A 20,166-nucleotide genomic window follows, 5' to 3' on the forward strand; every position below is an offset into this window, starting at 1 on the left:
TTCCCTATGATTTTATGATCACAGCTCCCTCCAAAGGTTCTTGGGCAGGCAAGAGGCTTTGGCAACTAGCCTGTCTCTGGAGGGTTCCCTTGAAATTCAAAAATGACTCAGCCAGACTGTCCCCCTCAGCCCAACCACTTGCCAGGCATTGGGGGTTAGCGGTTGCTGTGCTTTCTTTCTGAGGTTAGGTCTTTCTTTTATACTTGGTCTGATTCCACTCTTTAATCAAAAGAGCTATGTGAGTCTAGCTTCTTCACCTCCTACTCAGTTTTCTCTTCTGTAAAATGAAACAGATGGACAAGATGGTCTCTTAGAGCCCTCTCAGTCTTAATAGCCTACTGTTCTAAGTCTTTATTGAAGGTCCCTGTTCTCAGGGTTGAGCTAAGAGAACCTTTACAGTATAATGGTGTCAAGAGTGCCCCTGGGTTTTAAACTTAGCTCTGATACTCATTATATTATCATGATTATCATTGAGCAAATTCATTAGCTCTCTCTGAACCTCAGTTTCCTTATTTGAAAAACAGACATAATATTTTTCTACTATCAGTGTGGTTAGGAGGAAAGTATTTTGTAAACTTTAAGGTTTTAGAAAATTTGGGTCATAAAACTGTGGGTTATAGAATTACCCTGTAGAAGATCATTTTGAGGACATAAATATAACACACTGAGCAGAACAAACGAAAATAGTGTCAAACAAAAGGAACAAGTAATCAAAGCCTGACTTTAGCCTCTACAAAAAGGGAATCATGGAAAAATAAGATGGAGATAGACTATGGAGGAGTCTCAAAAGCCAAGCAGAAGAGTTTGGGTGAATGGGAGTGGGTAATGCTAAAAATAATTTTTCATTATATTAAATGTTATACTTCCATAACCCATTATGGAATCATTTTTCTCATAGCTCTCCTGTGAAATAGATAATCCAGATATTCTTATTTCCATTTTACAAATGAAGGAGAAGTGTTGAATGTCAGACTCATAGAATGTTAGAAATGAAAAAGAACTTGAAGGGGGAGGAGAAGAGCATCATGTCTACTTTCTCCACTTTAAAGATGGAAAACAGATTCAGAAGGGAGGCAAACTTTTAGGTTAGAGTTGAACCCAGGTGTTCTAACACTTTTCACTACAGAGATCTTTTCTTTCTTTTAGGTGGAGGAGGGATGTTAGATAGATTGAATGGGAAATGGTGAGGAGGTAAAGTAAAGTTAGAGGGAGAAGGACAAGTTGAGTCGCTGATTTTGTCACCATTGCAGAAATCCCTATCAAAAGTATTGGTCCCTTATTTGGTTTCTGGTTTTGGAAGACAGGAAAGAGTTCCCTGCTTATTGGGAAGGAAAGAAAAACCAGGCATTTATTAAATATCTATTAAGTGCCTGACATTGTACTAGACAATTTACAAATATTATCTCATTTGATTTCACAAAAACCTAGCAAGTATCATTTTTTCAATTGAGGAAAGTGAGGCAGACAGAGGCTCACGGTAAGTGTCCACATCTGGATTTGCATTCAGATTTTCCTTCCTCTAGGTCCAGTGCTCTAACTACTCTACCACTAGCTGCTTTTAGAGGCAAGAAGGGTGAGGGGGTTGGAGCTAGCATGCATGGTAGAAAAAATACTGGATTTGGAGTGAAAAGACTTAGATTCACTCTATTTCTTCAGCGAAGAGGTTGGACCAAATGCTTTAACATGTTCTTTCTAGCTTTAAAGCTGTCATTCAATAGAGTAAAAGAGGCATCTTTCCCATAGCTTTTGGGCATCTTTCCTCCCAGACATGCTTAAATTGCCTCGTGATCAAGCCTCCTTTCTTGTGATGTTTCCCTGCCCCCTGGTGGCTTGATGGGAATCTCTTTGCTGCTTTTGGGGTGCCAAGGAGGGGAGAGAGCATTTCCAGAGAATTCTATTGTGCCTCTGTTGCCCCTCTGTCACTCTCATGTCCACAGAAGGAAACTGAGGCACACGGCAAGACATTTGATAATGTCTTCTGAGTTGCCTAGCAAATAGAAATAGTTATATTAGTTGTAATAGGTATAAATAGTAATACTAGAAATAACTAGAAAACAGAATACAGAATTGGTATAGAAAGGGTACAGTGCAGTTAAGGGAAATAACCCACTGGGAATAGATTTTAGGATTTCTTAGGAGGAGGAATGTTAGGGTTACTTTGATCCAGGGATTCTTAATCCTTCTTGTATCATGAACTCTTTGAACAGTAAGTATGGTGAAGTCTATATCCTTAACAAAATAATGTTTTTAAATGCATAAAATAAAATAAAAATAATTAAAAAGGGAACCAATTATACTGAAATAGTTATAAAATATTTAAAAATATATTTACAATATAGCAATGTGTCTAGCAGCAAGTATATTAACTAGAGAAATTTCAAAGTAGTGATGAACATAAATGATATTTCCATATCTTCAGCAACTATAATGTGATGTAAAAATATCCGTGACATCTCTTAGTGATAAAGTCATATGTGCTGCTAATGTTATTGTGCATTGTTGTCTATATTTATATTGAATACAAAGCTAAATTTCAGTTAGGGGTTAGTGAAATGAAGGATGTGATTTTCCCCCTAATTGCAGGTTAAGAACCTTGCTCTTGCATATGTTTTACTTATACTGGATTACTTGCTGTCTGGGGGACGGGAATGGGGGGAAGGTAAGGAGAAAAATTTGGGACACAAGGTTTTTCAAGGGTGAATGTTGAAAACTCTCTTTGCATATATTTTGAAAATAAAAAGCTATTATTAAAAATAGATAAAGTATAAAAAAAGTTGGCATAAAAATAAAATAAAAATTAAAAAAAAGAACCTTTTTTAAGTTTAACCAGTTGCCTCTTTTGATGAGGAATTGGGACCCAGAGAGGGGAAGCTTTGTCATTATTCAGTCATTTCAGTTTTGTTTGACTCCTTGTGACTCCCTTTTGGGGTTTTCTTGGGAAAGATACTAGAGTGGTTTGCCATTTCCTTCAGCTTATTTTACAGGAAACTGAGGCAAACACAGTTTAAGTGACTTATCCAGGGTCACACAGCTAGTAAGTGTCTGAGGCTGATTAGAATTCAGGTTTTCCTGATTTTAGGCCTAGCCCTTTGTCTACTCTTAAGGAGAAGCTTACAAGAGTTATTTAAAAAGGGGGGGGGAACAGAGGCTAGATTCAAATCCAGGTTTTCTGACTTATAGACTTGAAATAGAATGTGTTACTGTGAAGGGTTCTGTGGTCTGTACTCTCAATATGCTCCCTTAGGCATAGACAAAATAGGTCCCAGAGATCTAATTCAAAAGTACAGCCAATCATAGTGGCCAGAGAGGCTTCCAAGAGGTTAACCAACTAAATTGGAGAGGGGATTCAGGTGAGGAGCCCCAAGCATTTTGGGATTTAAGGTGGAGTAACTGGTTGGTTGGTTTTTTAAATTGGGTGGATCTTTCTGGTTTTGGGCCTGTGGGCTTCTGGAAGAGGGAATTGAGCCCCTGACACAGTCAGTGTCCCCAGGGGTCTGGCCATGAGGAGAGCCTTGGATCTCTGGCCCTTGGTGCTGGGTCTGCTCACGATTGTAGGAGGTAAAAGGACTGAGCAACCGGGAAGCTGACTGATTCTTTCCAGGCTTCACTTCTTATTTTCTGGTTCCTGGAACTGGAACTGTGGGTGTTGGGAAGGGGACTGGGAGGAATCCTAATTGATGTTAATGGTATCTGGAGTAAGTTCTTCCCCAGCTGGGGGCCATTCCAGGAAATCTGGGCTTAGCTCCTCAAGCCCCAAGAGAAAGGAAGGAGAGAGAGAGAGAAACAGAGGGGGGAATTCATGGGGTTATAGGATACAGATCTACAAATTTTAGAGACATCTAATTGCACTTCCCATCCCCAAACCATTTTATGGGAGGAAACTGAGGTCAGGAGAGGTTATGATATTATTGGGTCACACAGGTAGATGGTGATTTCAGATCTTTTAGCATGGGACAGTGGAAAGCATACTGGATTTAAATTCAGAGAACCCAAGTTCGAATTCTGCCTCTGAGACTGATACCCTGTGTAACTTTGGGCAAGTCACTCTCTCTCTGGGCCTCAGTTTCCTCCTCTGTAATATGCAAGGGTTTGATTAGATGACCTGTAATTCACTTCAACTGCTCAATTGTGACCCCAAATGTAGTAGTCTTTGTCCTTAATGTTGGTTAGTCACTTTTCCAGCATGTTTGACTTTTCATAACCCTACTTGAGATTTTCTTGGCAAAGATAGTAGAGGAATTTGCTATTCTTTTCTTCATTTTACAGATGAGGAAACTCAGGCAAATAGGGGTAAGTGACTTGTCCAGGGTCACACAGCTAGGAAGGGTCTGAAGCTGGATTTTTGAATTGAAAGAGGAGTCTTTCTTACTTCAGTTCCAGTGCTCTGTGCACTATGGCACCACCTTGCTATTCTCCATAGAAGTATGTTTGAGTACCACATCTCCTGAAGGCTTCTTCCTGTCTGTCTTCCCTTCTTCCTACCAAATGAGCCCAGTCTGAAGAGACGTTTTACCTTTTCTATTCATAATAATAAGTTATTCATATATCTCTTTTCTTACCCTGACTCTACCTTGTCCCAGTTCCTCTGTCTATGTGGCTTCTTCATTGAAATACCTTGAAAGGAGTAAAGTCTGAAAATGAATCCTGGCACTGGTTTTGAGAGGAACAGTAGGGTTTGACAGCCTTGTTTGTTCTTCATGTATTGGCTTAATGCTTTTAAGAGAAATCTTTGACCTTTTCCAGTTCTTGTCTCTAAACAACAGTGTGGAGCCATCCCATCTTATGAGGCAATGTGGGTTAGTGGAAAGAGCACTGGCTTTTGAGAGAGAGGACTGGAGTTTGATTTGCCTCTTAGTGCTCCTTTTGTCAATTAGTGCCAGTATGACCTTGGAGAATCAACCTCTTTGAGCCACTGGGTATCAATCAATAAACATTTATTAATTGCATACTAAGGATAAGGCACTATGCTAGATTCTAGAGGTACAAAGCTAGGCAAATACCCCTACCCCCCAAAACCAAAATCATTCCTGCCTTCAGAGGTCTGTATCCATCCTTTCCAGCTCTAAATATAGATATATAATAACACCATTTTGTGATCATCTATTGTACCTTGTGATTTAGAGTCAAAAGGGACCCAAGGGATCATCTTGGCCATCCCAACCCTCTTATTTTACAAATGAGGAAACTGAGACAGAGAGCTGAAGGAACTTGTCCTAGAGGCTAAGTGATTAGACCAAAGTCACATAGTAGTAAGAAATAGTCAGGAATCAGATCTATACTCTCTGACTATAAATGCCCTCTTTCAATTACACCATACTATCTTGATGTCTTGATTTAGTGTTTATATAGCACCATGTATTGGGCTGTGTGGGTAATGATGCTGAGTTTGGAAAGATTACCTTATTTTCCCCTACTGCCTATGAGGGGAAACAGTGCTGCTGTTTTCACAAAGTGAAAAGGACTAAGGTATTGCTAGTTTTTTTTTTTTTTTTTTTTTGGAGGCATCTTATGTACTTCAACCTGGGCTCTTATCCTTTTTCCCTGTCTGGATTTAGGGGAAGCCTCTATTGGATTAGAATCATGGCTGAGGGGCTGTTTGGTCTGACAGGTTGAGCAACCTTCTTGGAAGCTTTGCAGTTGAGGTGTGAGACAGCATCTGAAAAAAAGAATTTCTCCTAGGAAAAGTGACTTTGCAAAGTGTGATTTATGGAAAAAGAAAAAAAAAAAGGTTAGACATGCTAGAATTTGATGTCCCTCTGGTCTGCCATACTGAGGGAAGTACTTGGATGAACTAGAATAAATATGCTCAGGTCAAAGTGGGGAAAACAATGCTACTTTTGCTGCCTGAAGGCCTGAAATCCAGTTTTTCTATTTATTGGCTGTGTGAACAAGGGCAAATCATGTAACTTCCTTGTGCCTTGGTACTCATCTATAAATTTTAGATGAAACTTATATTTATTATACAAAGTGATAGTGAGAAAAGCACTTAAAGAAATTGAAATATTGAATTCAGTCATCTTTCTCACTTAGGTTTGGATCCTACAAAGCCCCCAGATGATAATGTTACCAGTTTCATGACCCATGTCACCCCTGAAGGGACCCAGTCCACTTGGGATGGGGATATCCCTGCTATTAACCAAGGTGAGATCACTTTATTATATTTGACTTGCAGAAAGTATTTAGAATCTTTGAAATGTCTCAAATGGATGATTTAGCAACTGATGGAATACCTATTATAGTCAATGTGGGAATGGACAGAAGGGAGAGAGAAAGGAGGCAGTGGTAATAACAGCTTACACATACACACAGAGACTATTATATATATATATATATATGTATATATATATATATATATATATAACTGTTATGTTTTAAATAGCTCTTATATATATCATATTATTCATAGCTATTATATATTTTGTATATAATTGTTATATTACTTTTTAAAGAAATATACAAAAATGATCTCATCTGATTGATCTTCAATAATGGTGAAGTGCATAGTATAAATGGATAACATTATTTTCCCCATTTTACAAATGAGAAAACTAAGGTCCAGAGGAGTGGAATAGCTTTCCCAAGATTGAACAGCTATTATTAGAGTTTGTTGTACTTGAGGCTCCTGAATTCAAGAAACCACACTATATCTAGATTTATAAGATGGGGGCCTGAATCTCAAGGAGGAAAGTCCCTTTTTGTTAAGGAAATAAGACACTGGCATGTGGTAAGATAATGAATAACATGGTAGTATGTGATTAGTACCAAATGAGTGGCAGAAACTTTATATTGGTTACGAGGAGGCAGTCTGGGCAAATGTGCTCAGGTCCCTCTCTGAGACCAGCCTAGATTTGTGATTAGGAGCCACAACTCTTAAGGCAAAATGTGGTCTCATCTCTATCTCTGTAGCCTACTTTCTTCCAACCTCCCCCTTAGGAATCCTTTTTTTTTTTTTTTTAATTTTGTTTTCAGATGAGGGAAATCATCTGATTCCTATATTTCTGAGTTGATTTCTTAGATCTAAGGAAAATAGTTGACTCTTCAATTAGGTGTCTATCACAGCAATCCAAGTATTAGGTGTTGAGGATTGAATCAGGGCATTAGTGCATGTACAAAGAAGTGTTTGCTCTCCCTCGATACACTCCCCTGCTTCTAGTCCCAGAACCTCCTCTCCAAGAGAACTCCTTATTCTCTACCAGACTCCTCTGAGCTGGTAGCTCTGACTTCCCTGACCTAGCCTAAGAAAGCAGGGAAAGTCTGTACTTCTTTAAATCACACTAATTGCTGACATTTACACAGTACTTTTATGGTTGTCAAAGAGTTTTATAGATTTTATCTCATTAAGGATTTGTGGCGACATGATAGAAATAAAACTCTTAGAAAACTTTATTACCTGAACACTCTAGCCTTACATGGACAGTTGGGCTGCGCAGGGGACAGAGTGCTGGAAATGGAGAGTTCAAATCTGACTATTTGGTAAGGTGTTTGAAATACTATGTAAACATAATCTGGCCTCATGTTTAGTAGCCATGAGACCCGGCCCATCTGTGAAGTAGATTGTATAAATGTAAAACCACAGCTTGGAAAGCCTAAGTAATTTACTTGTGATCCTAAGTTACTAAGTATCAGATTTGGCCCCTCTCACAGACTCTTTTCTAGCTGTCTATTACACCCATGGCCTAGTTTCCAGTTATTTATACCAATCCAGGGGATCATTTTCTTGCCTTTCTTTAAGGATACATTGTGTATGAAACTAACAAACAGGCAGGTACTTTTGGAGAAAAGCACAAGAGAAACAGGAGGAGGAAGCCACAGGGATAGGGAGAACAAGGGGGGAAAGAGACTTCCAGCCTAAGCAGAGCAAGGTAGACTGATTTCCCCCCCTCTCCCCGAAATATCTAGGAGGGCAGGGCTTCCGGAATGGCTTCTGGATCTGGTAGCTGCTCACCCTATCTGTTGTGGAAGGGATTGAAGAGAGAATCTATCGTAGGACTTTTCTGCCTGTTGGTACTTCATGGTTGTGGCAGGAAGAATATGAATCAGGAGGAAGGTGATCACAGCTTGAATTGGGACCTTAGAACTTAGTGTCAGTACTGTGCTGGAACCAAATAAAAAGGAATAGTCGAGAAAAGCTCTTGCCCCGGGGCTCTGGAGAGAATCCAAGGTACATAGACCTTGGTTGGGATCTAATGCAGGGAAAAGGGCAAGAGTGGATACAGGGCAGGTGTCTGAGGACCATAGATGACACAAAACCTGTACCAGTCTCCTGGGTCAGATCTCTGTGAGGACTTCCAGGAACACTGAAGGATGACTAAAAGGAAGCAGACTAGTTTAATTTCTTCCCAGGTTCCTGTAGAGCAGTACTTCTTAAACTTTTTCATTCAAGACCCCTTTTTATCCAAGAAATTTTTACGTGACTCTGGATGTATACGTATATAAAATAGGTATACAAATCAAACATTTGCTGATGTCATAATTTCACAAGCCCCAGATTTAGTTACAGACCCAATATAGGGTCATGAAACCATAGTTTAAGAGGCTAGATTGTAGATGAATCCTGTAAGTCTGCATCAAAACTTTTTCTTTCTTTCTCAATTTAGTTGTGGAAATAGTGGGAAAAATTCCGCTCTCCCCACCTGCTCCTAGTGCATGGGGAAAAAGGTAGATGTTTATTTTAAATTATTCTGGCACATGAAACTAAGACCTGAAACTCTTTTTGGCCCTGTTCTTATTCAGGGGAGAAACGGGGCTTCTTGGGTAGATAAAATTTATCTCAAATCTCTTTCTTTACAGGACTCATCCCTGAAGAATCCCCAGAGAGTAGCTTCCTTGTCGAAGGTGACATCATTAAGGTAGTAAACAGAAGAGAAATAACTATAATTTTTTAAAAAACCATCTCATTTAATCATTGTACACACACAACACACACACACACACACACACACACACACAAACTTCTGTAGATATTAAGATATATATATAAAGATTTGAGTCCCAAATTAGAAATTCTAAATTTTTATTAATTATATAATTGTGATATTGGCCCTGGCAACCATTGCATGTATTTAAAAACATACTTACCAAATTTGGATTCTCTGTAATACTTATGATTCTCATTTCTATAGCACTTTGACATTTACCAAGTGTTTTCCCCATTAAAATCTGAGGAGGTAGTTCAAACAAGAAGAAATACCTCCATTTCACAGATGAGGTAACTGAGTCTCATAGGTTATGACTTGCTCTAGTGCTAAGTAAATGTCACAGATTGTGACACAGCTATATTGAAGACCAGGGACAGAAGGTGATGCTGCTTTAGAGTTGAAGGAAGGCCATTTTTGCTAATAAAACCAGGGTCTCTGAGTGAGAGAGCGCTCTCTCTCTCTCTCTCTCTCTCTCTCTCTCTCTCTCTCTCTCTCTCTCTCTCTCTCTGTATTACATACATATGTATATTCATATAAGTGCTCTTGTTTTATGCTACCTCCAGAATTCTATTCCTAATAAGGGGAACCTAAGGACATATTGTAGAGATGGAAGATTAGCTTCCTTAAGGCTTCCATCAAAGATTAGATGTTTTTAAGCACCCAAACTCCATTTAAATTTTTTTTATTGATAGTCATTATATAAGTCAAATATGCTTATATGCTTACTCCACTCTGCATTGCTTCATGCAGATCTTTTCATGTTTTTCTCTATTCGTCACATGTGTTTCTTTTTTTAATGTTTAAAATTATTTTTATTTCGTTAAATAGTTCTTGATTATATATGAAAAATTAAGAATCACTTAAACAGATTTTGAGCTCCAAATTATCTTCCTTCCTCTCACTACTTAAAAGCTTTATAAACCACTTTCCTCACAACTTCACAAACTGTAAGGTAGTTTGGGGCAAATAGTATTTTTCCCATTTTGCCAGTAAAGAAATTGTGGCTCAGAAAGGTGGCTTGTCTAGGTGATATTTACAAAGCTTGTATATGTCAGTCTGGTATTTGGATCCAGGTTTTCTGCACCCATTTTTAAGCCTGATTCATCAATTCTAATTGTGTCATTTTTAAAGATTCTTCTCTCAAATTTTGGTGACAGTGAGAGACTTGAGTTGTTGTCTGCAAAGCCAAACTAGATTCCAAACTCTGACCTTATCTCTAGTTTATAAAGTATTCCAAGCTCCTGACCTCACCATAATCCTTTCTAATCTAATCTTTAGTTTATATCAAGCAACAACAAACATTATTTCTTTAAAAAAATAGGAATATCATATTACATTCATGCACCACAATTTGTTTAGCCATTCCTCAATTGATGGGCATTTATTTTGCTTCCAATTCTTGACTATTACAAAAAGTGCTACTATAAATATTTTGGTGGATATAGAAACTTTCTTCATATTAATGATTTTCTTGGGATGTAAGTTCAGTAATAGAGTCTCCAGTTCAAAGGGTATAGATATTTTAGTCACTTTTTCTGCATAATTCCAAATTGCTTTCCAAAGCAATTGTACCATTTCACAGCTCCACCATAAATATATTAGAATGCTTTTTATTCTATAAGTCTTCCAACATTGACTATTGTCATTTTTTGATATTTTTGTCAATTTTCAGAATGTGAAGCAAAACTTGATGATTCATTTGATGTGTATTTCTCTTGTTAGTTATCTGGAGTATTCTTTCCCGTGGTTTTGAATATTTGGCAAGTCTTCTTTTGAGAACTATTTGCTCATATCTTTTGACCACATATATTGGTCATGACTTATTGTTGTTATTTAGTCATTTTCCAGGCACGTCTAACTCTTTGTGACTCTAAAGGGGTTTACTTGGCAAAGATTTTGAAACTCATTTTACAGATGAAATAACTGAGGCAAACAGTTAAGTGATTTGCCCAGGGTCACATAGCTAATAAGTGTCTGAGGTCAAAGTTGAACTCAAGAAGATAAGTTTTCTTGATTCTAGGCATATCACTCTATCTACTATGCCATCTAGCTGTCCTGATGGTTAAAGACAAATTTATTTTGTATAAATGTATTCTTTATATATCTCAAATACTAAATCCTCATTAGAGAAATTTGATGTGAAGACACTTTCCCCCCATTGATCTACTTTCTTTCTTATCCTAAGTGCATTAATTAAATTGCAGAAGTTTTTTAGTTTCAAATATCAAAGTTATCTATTTTGTCTTCTGTAATTGTCTTTATTTCATGTTTTGGTATATATATACATTTATATATATGTATATATATATATACATATACACATACACACACATACATATATATGTGTATGTATGTATATGTATCTCCTTTTCATAGTTATGAGAGGCATATAATTTATTTCTCTTCTAACTTTTAAAATATAATATAGCCTTTATTATTAATGTCACATATTCACTTAAAATTTATTGTGGAATATGGAATAAACTTTTGGTATAAACTTAATTTCTCTCAGACTGATTTATGGTTTTTCTTTTTTTTGCACATGTGAGTCCTTTCCCCTCTTTTATGCTCTCGTTGGGATATAGTATCTGTCTATTTATTAATCAGTGGTTTTAATGGTTACTGTTTTATAGTATAGTCTGAGGTCTGGAAGTATTTTTCCCCCTTCTTACTTCTTTTCATCATTTCCAAAAATTCTATATTTTTTATTTTTCCTAATTTCTCTTTGCCAGCACAGACAACTTTGTATATCTATTGTATCCTATCAGAGTAGCTGATTCACCTTATTCATTGCTCTCTTACTTTGAGAAGTGGGTTGCTTAACAGAGGCTGAACTAGGGCAGAACAACTTGGGCTTTGCTCCAGGGCACAGAATCTAGAGGTCATTGACAGAAGTCATTAAATTGCACAATATCTATTTAGCAACAATAATTAATTAATATGAGAAGTTACTAGATGGGGACTTTAGTAAACTCCTCTCCTTATGCCTTCAACTGAAGCCTGCTTTATGCCACTTGCCCCAAGTTCAAAAATTCCTAGCTTTGTTTCTAGTGCCTAATAAACATTGGAAAAATATATCTAAGCTATTTTGAATCTATGAATAATTTAAAATTTTTAGACCCTCATATGATTGGTTCTCAAATAAATTTTTTTGGAGACAGATGAGGCAAATTGTAACAACCCACAGAACGAGTTATTGTGTGGAAGGTTTGTAGTATGTTGTTCCCCCACACTCGTGAAAATTCTTGTATATGGAGATTAATTCAAATTATCTCTATTGGATCTATTTTCCATGTCAATTATTCTTCCAAAGAGATATTTCAAATTTTCTTCTATTTTTTCTTTCTTTTGGTTTTGTTTGGCTGATTCTTGATGTCTCATAGAGTTATTAACTTCCACTTGCCCAATCCTAATTTTAAGGAATTATTTTCTTCAGTTACCTTTTGTAGCTCTTTTTTGATTTGGTTAATTCTACTTTTTTTTTTTTTAAGAGCTATTTTCTTGTCAATTTTTGTGCTTCCTTTTCAAAGATGTTGATTCTTTTTTTCATAATTCTTTTGTATAATTCATCTTTTCCAATTTTTCTTCTACTTGATTTAAAAAATTCTTTTGATCTCTTCCAAGAGGATTTTGTAGGCTTGAGACTAATTCATTTTCTTCTTTGAGGTTTCACATATAGGCATTTTGACATTGTTGTTCCCTTATGAGTTTGTGTTTTGGTCTTCATTGTTATCATGGTAGCTTTCTTTGATGAGGGCTCTTTTGTTTTTTTGCTCATTTTCAAAAGTTGAGCTCTTGGGATAAAGGGAAAACTTTTCCAAGCTTTTTGCTCTGGAAGTCGGGGGTCTAGTCACTGGACTCTGGAGACCTCTGGAGCTGGCAGCTTGCCCACTGTTCTAGGGGTGGCCCAGCATAGTTGCATATGTCATACCTTGGGTTCTGTGTCTGGCTGTTTGCCTATAGTGGTGGGGCTGGAAGCCCTACAGCTGGCTTGTTATACTACTGGTATGTTAAGACAGGATTGCGGGGCTTTGGGTGCTGATCTGTGCTGTGGCTAAGAGCCTTTCAATGGCTTTTCTGGAGATTGCTTGTGTTGGACTCTGCTCCCCTTTAACTCAAGTGAGAGACATTTCTTGAAGCCCTTATAAATTTTCTTGGGCTAAAAAATTGTTTCACTCCATCTTTTCATCCCAGAATTCTTTTATAGGGTTTATTTAACTTTGTTTCCAAGAGAAACTAAGGACAGCTCAGGCAACTTCCTGACTTTTCTCTTCCATCTCAGCTCTACCTTTCTGGGCAATAATTCAAAATTTTCAAAATGTGAAATAATATTTACACTTGGACCTTCATTTGCCCTCACAGAATCTGTGTTGGAAGAAATATCACAGACTATGTAATCTCGCTCGTACTTGAACAGGAATCTTCTTTATGACATAGGTGACAAGTCATCTATTATCTGTTATCCAGACTCAAGTCACTTGTGAAGATGAATTCACTCTTACTGAGAAAATCCATTTCACATTTGTGGACTTCTAGTCATTAGGAAGTTTTTTTTTTTCCCCCTGATGTCAAATAAAATTTTTCTTTTTACAACTTCTCTTTTCTTTTAGTTTTGTCTTTTGGGACTATATGGGGAAACCTTCATCCCTTCTTCCACATGACAACCTTTTATTTACTTGAAGGTCACTTTCATCTCCCTTAAATTATAAAGTCCTTAATGCTGTTCCTGGTCTATAGCAAAGGCTACATTAAATGTTATTATATGTGTGTGTATACATGTACACATATACATATAATATGTATATATGTAATATATACACAGGTATTACTATTTGCTAAGATATGCTAACAGATTATATATATGTATACACTATGTTAGCAAATGTTAGCATATCCCCATGTTTGCATATGTCTACTTTTATCCCTATTATTATTAGAGTTAGTTCAGCAGTCCAAGTTGCTGTTCTTTTTGGGTACTGATTCTGTCATTCAAAGTCTTTAGTAGCATTTCAGCTAAAAATCTGGTTAGAATATCTTCTTTGTCACCGATAAATATTGAGTGGCAATAAAGCCAAGGAGAGATCCTTGGAGAACTCTAGCGATTTCCTTCTAGGTTGCCATTAGACTGTTGATTACTACTATTGGGGTCTGTGCATTCAGACATTTTTGAATCTCTAAAACTTTATAAGAATCTAGCCTGTCGCATCTTTGCTTTGTCTACAAGGATAGCATGAATGATTTTGTCAAATGTTTTTCTGAAAATCTAGGAAAAATGCTATTGATAGTTTTTTCTGACCTAGTAATCTTGTAATTTTGTTTAAAAAGAAACTGAGAATTGTTTGACATGACTTTAATAAATTCATACTACCTGTTAGTGGTCAGTTTTCTTTTCTAAATAAAAGCTTCTTAACCTGTGGATTGTGACTCCATAGGAGGTCAAGTAATATGTAGGTGGCAAAAAAAAAAAAAAAAATGGCAACAGTAAAATGTATCATATTCTTCCAAGATTTAATTCTTTATGTAAAAATAAGCACATTAATATTATTAGTATACACAAATCTGTTTTTGTCTTTAATAAATGATAAAATTACATGAATACTAAAGAATTGTTGAAGTAAATTTCTTTGAGTTATCATCAGAACATATTTTATTTATATATTTATTTTAAGTACTTATAAACCTAAGGTTGTGTAAAATTTTCTCAGGCAAAAAGGGATTGTAAGTGGAAAAAGTTTAAGAAGCCCTGTTCTAAATGCTTATAAAGCTATTCATTTTTTTCTTTGTCCTACAATTTTGTTAGGAATAGAAGTTAAGTGCATTAGTCTATAGCTTTTCAACTTCTTGTGGTAACAAAAGATAAAATAGATAATAACCAAAAGAGAAAGAACAGATTAAAAAATTAAGTTTCTCTCCCCACCCAGCCATAAATGGAAAGATGCCTGATTTGATTCTTTTCTATTTTTTTTAATGGTATGAGTTTTAATTTCTATATCATGCATCCAAGTTGAGCTTATTATGGTTGGTCTATACTTAATATTTGTCAAACTGCTTTTCACTTTTGCCAGCAGTACTTGTCTAGTAGGGAGTAATTATTTATGTTCTTGGGTTTGTTTAACACTGAATTAATTAGCTCAATTATTTCTGATTTTTCTTTGTTTGATCCATTAACCTGCTTTTCTCTCTCTCTCTCCCTCTCTCTCTCTTTATATCTAGAACCAAATAGTTTTGATCATTACTGCTTTATACTATAATTTCAGATCTGGAAGTGCTATTTTCCCTTTATTCCTTCCATTTAAAATTTTTTTCTCTTGACATTATAGACCTTTTGTTCCTCCAAATGAATTTTTATTATTATTTTGTCTAGCTCCATAAAATATCCCCATGGCAGCTTAATTGGCATTTAGCTTGGGTTTTTAACTTCCTCTTAATTATTGTCTTTTATTCTTCCCATTCAAAGATCATTCCCTTGTCAGAGAAGCCAGAAGCAAAATAAATCTGGTAGTTCTGTATTCTGTCATTTGTTGTCCTTCCATCTACCCTGAGGAAGGGTCTTGTCTCTTTTTTTATTTTTCCTCTTGTCTTCAACATTGTGTGTATTTTTTTTTTTTTTTAAAAGGCTTATTCTTCTCCTATGTCTTTAGCATTCTTTGCCAGCCTTAGCTGAGTCTGAGCTTTAGAATTCCTGACAGGAGTCCTCCAGGGCCATTTTTTTTTTTCTTTTGTGTTCATTCTCTAATACCTGCCCTTGCTTCTGCTTTTATGCAGACCTTAAAATAAAATCTAAGGTGGCTGAGATTGGTTCCTATCCAAATTGATTCCCTTTTCATTTTTATTGAAATTGTGTCCTCAAAATTTCATTTTTGAAACTGACTTCTCATTCCTCTTGGGTGTGTTTTTGCTTGTGTTCTTGTCTACTTTTATACTTTCAAAGCTTTTTTTGTTTTGTTTTTATATCGATCATTTTATCTTAATCTCTTGTGTATCCTCCTCCCTCCACTATTGTTACCTTCCAGTAACAGTGCACAACATTTAAGTAAAGTTAATTGACACAACGACCCTGCCTGATAGTGTCTAATGTATTCCACAATTGTAGTTTCCCTTAATTCCCTAAAGAAACTAAGGTCCATATACAAGTTCTTCCTTTGACACTCTGGACATCTTTTCTCCCCAATTTGAAGATATGTTAGATTTACACAGTTTCTTCTTTTTCTGTCACATTTTAAACTAGATGGTTGCTTCCCTTTAAAATTCTTATACTTCTGGTTCAGTAAACTCCTGGGTGGAGAGATAAATTTAGGCCTGATAGAAAGAAAACACTTTCCACTTTAGCAGAGGTATAAAGGTTAAGATGCTGCCTCGGGAGGTGGAATATTCCTCCTTATTGGAGGACCCAGAGGTCTTTAAGAGGTCTTGCTGATTATATTGTAGTAGAGATTCTTTCAGGTTAATGTTGGACTAGCTATTTTGGGGGCTACCTTCTAATTCTGTGATCTTGAGAAGTTAGGATGACCAGTTTTGGGTCCCACTCAGTTAAGGACAATGGATCCTGTTTGCTTGTATCTCCTTAATGGAAATTAGATGTGGTAGCTAGACAAGGGACTTTCACTCAGCAGATAAGAATCTGTTCTTCAAGAACAAATCTCTTCTGGGATATAAGGAATAGTGTTGTAGAGAAAGAAAACCAGCTCTGTGGGCTTTTTAGAATGTTCTATCCAAATGCACTGAATGTCTATTATGTACAAGATACCGAGCTTGATCCTAAGAATCTACTGGTTTCTAATGAGTTCCTATGAAAGGTCCTTGACATGATCAATCTAAGCAAAATTGGGAAGTTTGAGGAGGTTTTTCTTTGGTCACCTTTGTTTTTCTTTTCTGCATTTCTTTATCCTCTCCCCCTATATCCCTCCTTCTCTAAAGGGTCTCATATTTATTGCTTAAAACACTTAAACTTTAAATTGAGGACTTACCTCTCAAGATCCTTTGCATTTTAAACCTTTCTAATTGTAAAACACATTATTAGCATACATATGTGCAGGGACACACATGTATATACGTATGTATATATGTCTACAGATCTATAAGCACACACAGGTACACACACATATATATGTATATAAATGTGTATGTATGTATGTTTGCATATATATCTATATATACACATATATGTATGTGTGTGTATATGTATATACACACATATATGTATGTGTGGATATAGATATAGATAGTACCTGCACCACTCCCTCATATGTAAAGGTTCCTTTAGGTCTATTACCTTGTAGATGCCCATCTATTCAAAAACTATAGTTAACAAGTCCCTACCTTACTTTTACTAATAAGTCAGAGACACAAATAAGTTCAAAGCAAAGACATTTAATGAAATAGCATTGTGATAAAAGTAGCAGTAGAACATTTTTCCTTATATATTTAGGACTTACTTTCCTACAAACACACATAATGTCAATGGAAGAGTAGGATGTGCTCATAAGGAACATGAAGCCTGCCTATGCCAGTACAGAATATCCAATATCTTCTGGAGATATTATCAAGTTTCTCTTTCTGAACTTGCTTCTTGCTGGGTTTTCTTCCTGCTGATCTCCCTTTCCCAGTTTTAGTGCTGCATCTGTGAAACTTTTGACATTAATTCAAGAATATGTACAAGGGCCTAATATTTTTTTAGAGAAAGATTTTGTTTCTTGATGTCTCCTGGGTTTTTCTGTTGCTGCTGGAGGTGTCATCCTGCTGTTTCCTTTGACTTCTCTGGGTAATTTTCCTTTCTACCAGCTTCAAAGTTTTATCTCTTCAGAGCTCCTTACCTGCCAACTAGTTACCAAACACTAGCAGACTAGAACTGAGAAGGCTCTCCCTGACCAAGGAACTCTTTAGTCACAGCCTAATCACTCCCCACTTACAAAAAATAGACACAGAATGCCCCCAGAAATGATATTTGATTTCTTTTTCACTTTATATTTGGAGCAGTCCTTAGTCGCTGACAACTCTGACTTTGAAATTCCCAAGAGCCTCTTGGCTTAATGTACAAATAAATAAATTTGAGTCAGCCCAAGAGGTAAACAAAGATAGCAAGATCACTGTTAGCTACTCACTTCAGCTGAATCCCAGTCTTTATTGTGCATGTTATTATGTATATCGGCAGCAAAACTGTCTAGCCTTAGATCTGTGGGGGGTGGGGTAAGTGGAAAAAAACTTATTGTCTCCTTCTACATACATACCAGCAAGCTTTAAGTCTCAATTGGCAGGTGAGGGAGGCCAATGCCAAGGAAAGATTCTACTTATTAGGAGTTACCTGCAATTTCCCCTGAAAGTTATCAGTCGTAGAAAGTAAGATATGATTGGATTTAGTTTGCATTATGTTATCACGAACTAGTTTTTATCCTCTAGTCCAAAATTTGCCAATGTGTGAGTAGTGAGTATCCAAGTACAGAAGGGCCCAGAGCTATTACAATGGCTCCACTAATCCATATGTGTACCAATGTCCCAGTTGCCTGGGAACATCCAGGGATGAAATGCCTTGCCTAAAATTATATGGTCAAAATAGATCAGCAGAATTTGAACCCAGGACTTCTTTACTCAGGCTAGCTTCATATCAACTATTTTACACTACCTTTCCATCAAGTATTTTTTTTCTCCATCAGCAGATATTAACTGTCTACTTTCAAGTAAGAATTTGAAATATTTATTTTAAATTTATTATTACTGTTAAAAGGGTCTCTATAACAAAAAAGTTTGGAAACCATTGATTTAATTGTTTTGTTACTTTTTTCCCCAGACAGTTTTTCTTCTAATTGTTCTATAGCTCCTTGCATAAGAGTAGTTACCCATTTATCTAGGTGTTCCATCCCATACTTCCAGCAAGCCCCCTACATTGGTAACCCTCTCCTTAGTCTCCTGGTAAGACTAATTCTGCTCTTCCTTCAGGAGCAGGGAGAGGATGTTTAAATATGGGCTAAGATGGATGGCTATGGTGGAAGGTGGGGGAGATAAAAGCTGTAAAACTGGCTATTGACCATTCAGTACAGACCATTCAGGCCACAAGTTCATGGAATAGATAATATTGTTGTATCTATTATGTACCTGGCCCTGTATAGGTGCTATGGGAACTATAAATGAATCACTTCCATAAAAGAATTTGTGATCTGATTGATGAAGACAAAGTAATACAACTATGCCATGAACATAGATCTAAGAAAAATCTCATCTATACAATGGACTTCTAAAAATGCACAGAAATACTAATATTTAGTGTGCTAAGTATTCAAGACAATTTTATTGATGCCTTTTGTTTTATGTCAGTCGTTTTCAGATATTCCTCCTCCCTGATCCCCTGCTGAATTGCTCCTTCTAATAAAGAAAAATGATCAAACCAAACCAACCAAGACCCCATGTCAAGCAGCAAATGCAACGTTCTTCATCATAGTCTTTGATTTCTAACAAGTACTGAGATGTGCACTTCATTATCTGTTTCCTGGGATCAAGCTTGGTCATGATAATGAATTTGGATCTAGCTGTCATTCTTTTTTTCTGTTCACATTCTTATAGTAATAGAGTATACCATTCTAGTTCTACTTTCTTTGTTCTACATCAACTCATATAAGTCTTCCTGTGTTTCTCCCAATTTCTTGTATTCATTGGTTGAGGGGGTTCAATAAAATCAACATTTTAAAAATATAAATGACCATATCCTAATTTTTTAAGATTGAAATTTCATAAAACGGAGTATAAATGTGCAAAAAGAATTCCAGATTAGAGTACTATCACAATCTGGGAATGAAGGACTGATGAAAGTTCCCATTTATATCACCTCATAGTTCAAGAAAGGACTTTCCTTCACAACATACACACACACACACACACACACACACACACACACACACACACACACACAGAATAAATACAAGGTAGTTTAAAAATGGCACAGTAGATGGAGTATCGGAACTAGAGTCAGGAAGATTCATCTTCCCAAATCTGGCCTCATATACTAGTTGTGTCAATGGACAAGTCACTTACTTCTGTCTTCCTCAGTTTCCTCATCTGTAAAATGAACTGGAAATGGCAAACCACTCTAGTATCTCTGCCAAGAAAACCTTAAATGGGGTCACAGAGTCAGGCATGACTGAAATGACTGAATAAAGTTTAGGAAGGAATAGCACTAATTACTGAGGATTCATGGAGGAAGAAATAAAGGAAAGTTATATTTTTGTTTATACTGTCTTGAAAGAAATAAGGAATCTTT

At 36.4% G+C, this 20,166-nt stretch overlaps 1 protein-coding gene across 1 annotated transcript in view; it reads left to right on the forward strand.

The window, feature by feature from the left end:
• Window positions 1–3,424: 3,424 nt before the first annotated feature.
• Window positions 3,425–20,166, forward strand: part of ASTL (astacin like metalloendopeptidase) — a 37,728-nt gene continuing 20,986 nt past the window's right edge. The window contains exons 1-3 of the mRNA XM_074284726.1: window positions 3,425–3,558; window positions 6,031–6,141; window positions 8,791–8,849. Of these exons, the coding sequence (XP_074140827.1) occupies window positions 3,501–3,558; window positions 6,031–6,141; window positions 8,791–8,849 (228 nt within the window). The 5' untranslated portion in view covers window positions 3,425–3,500. The remainder of the gene's footprint in view (window positions 3,559–6,030; window positions 6,142–8,790; window positions 8,850–20,166) is intronic.

Source organism: Sminthopsis crassicaudata, chromosome 2 (assembly GCF_048593235.1).
Source record: "Sminthopsis crassicaudata isolate SCR6 chromosome 2, ASM4859323v1, whole genome shotgun sequence".
NCBI lineage: Eukaryota > Metazoa > Chordata > Mammalia > Dasyuromorphia > Dasyuridae > Sminthopsis > Sminthopsis crassicaudata.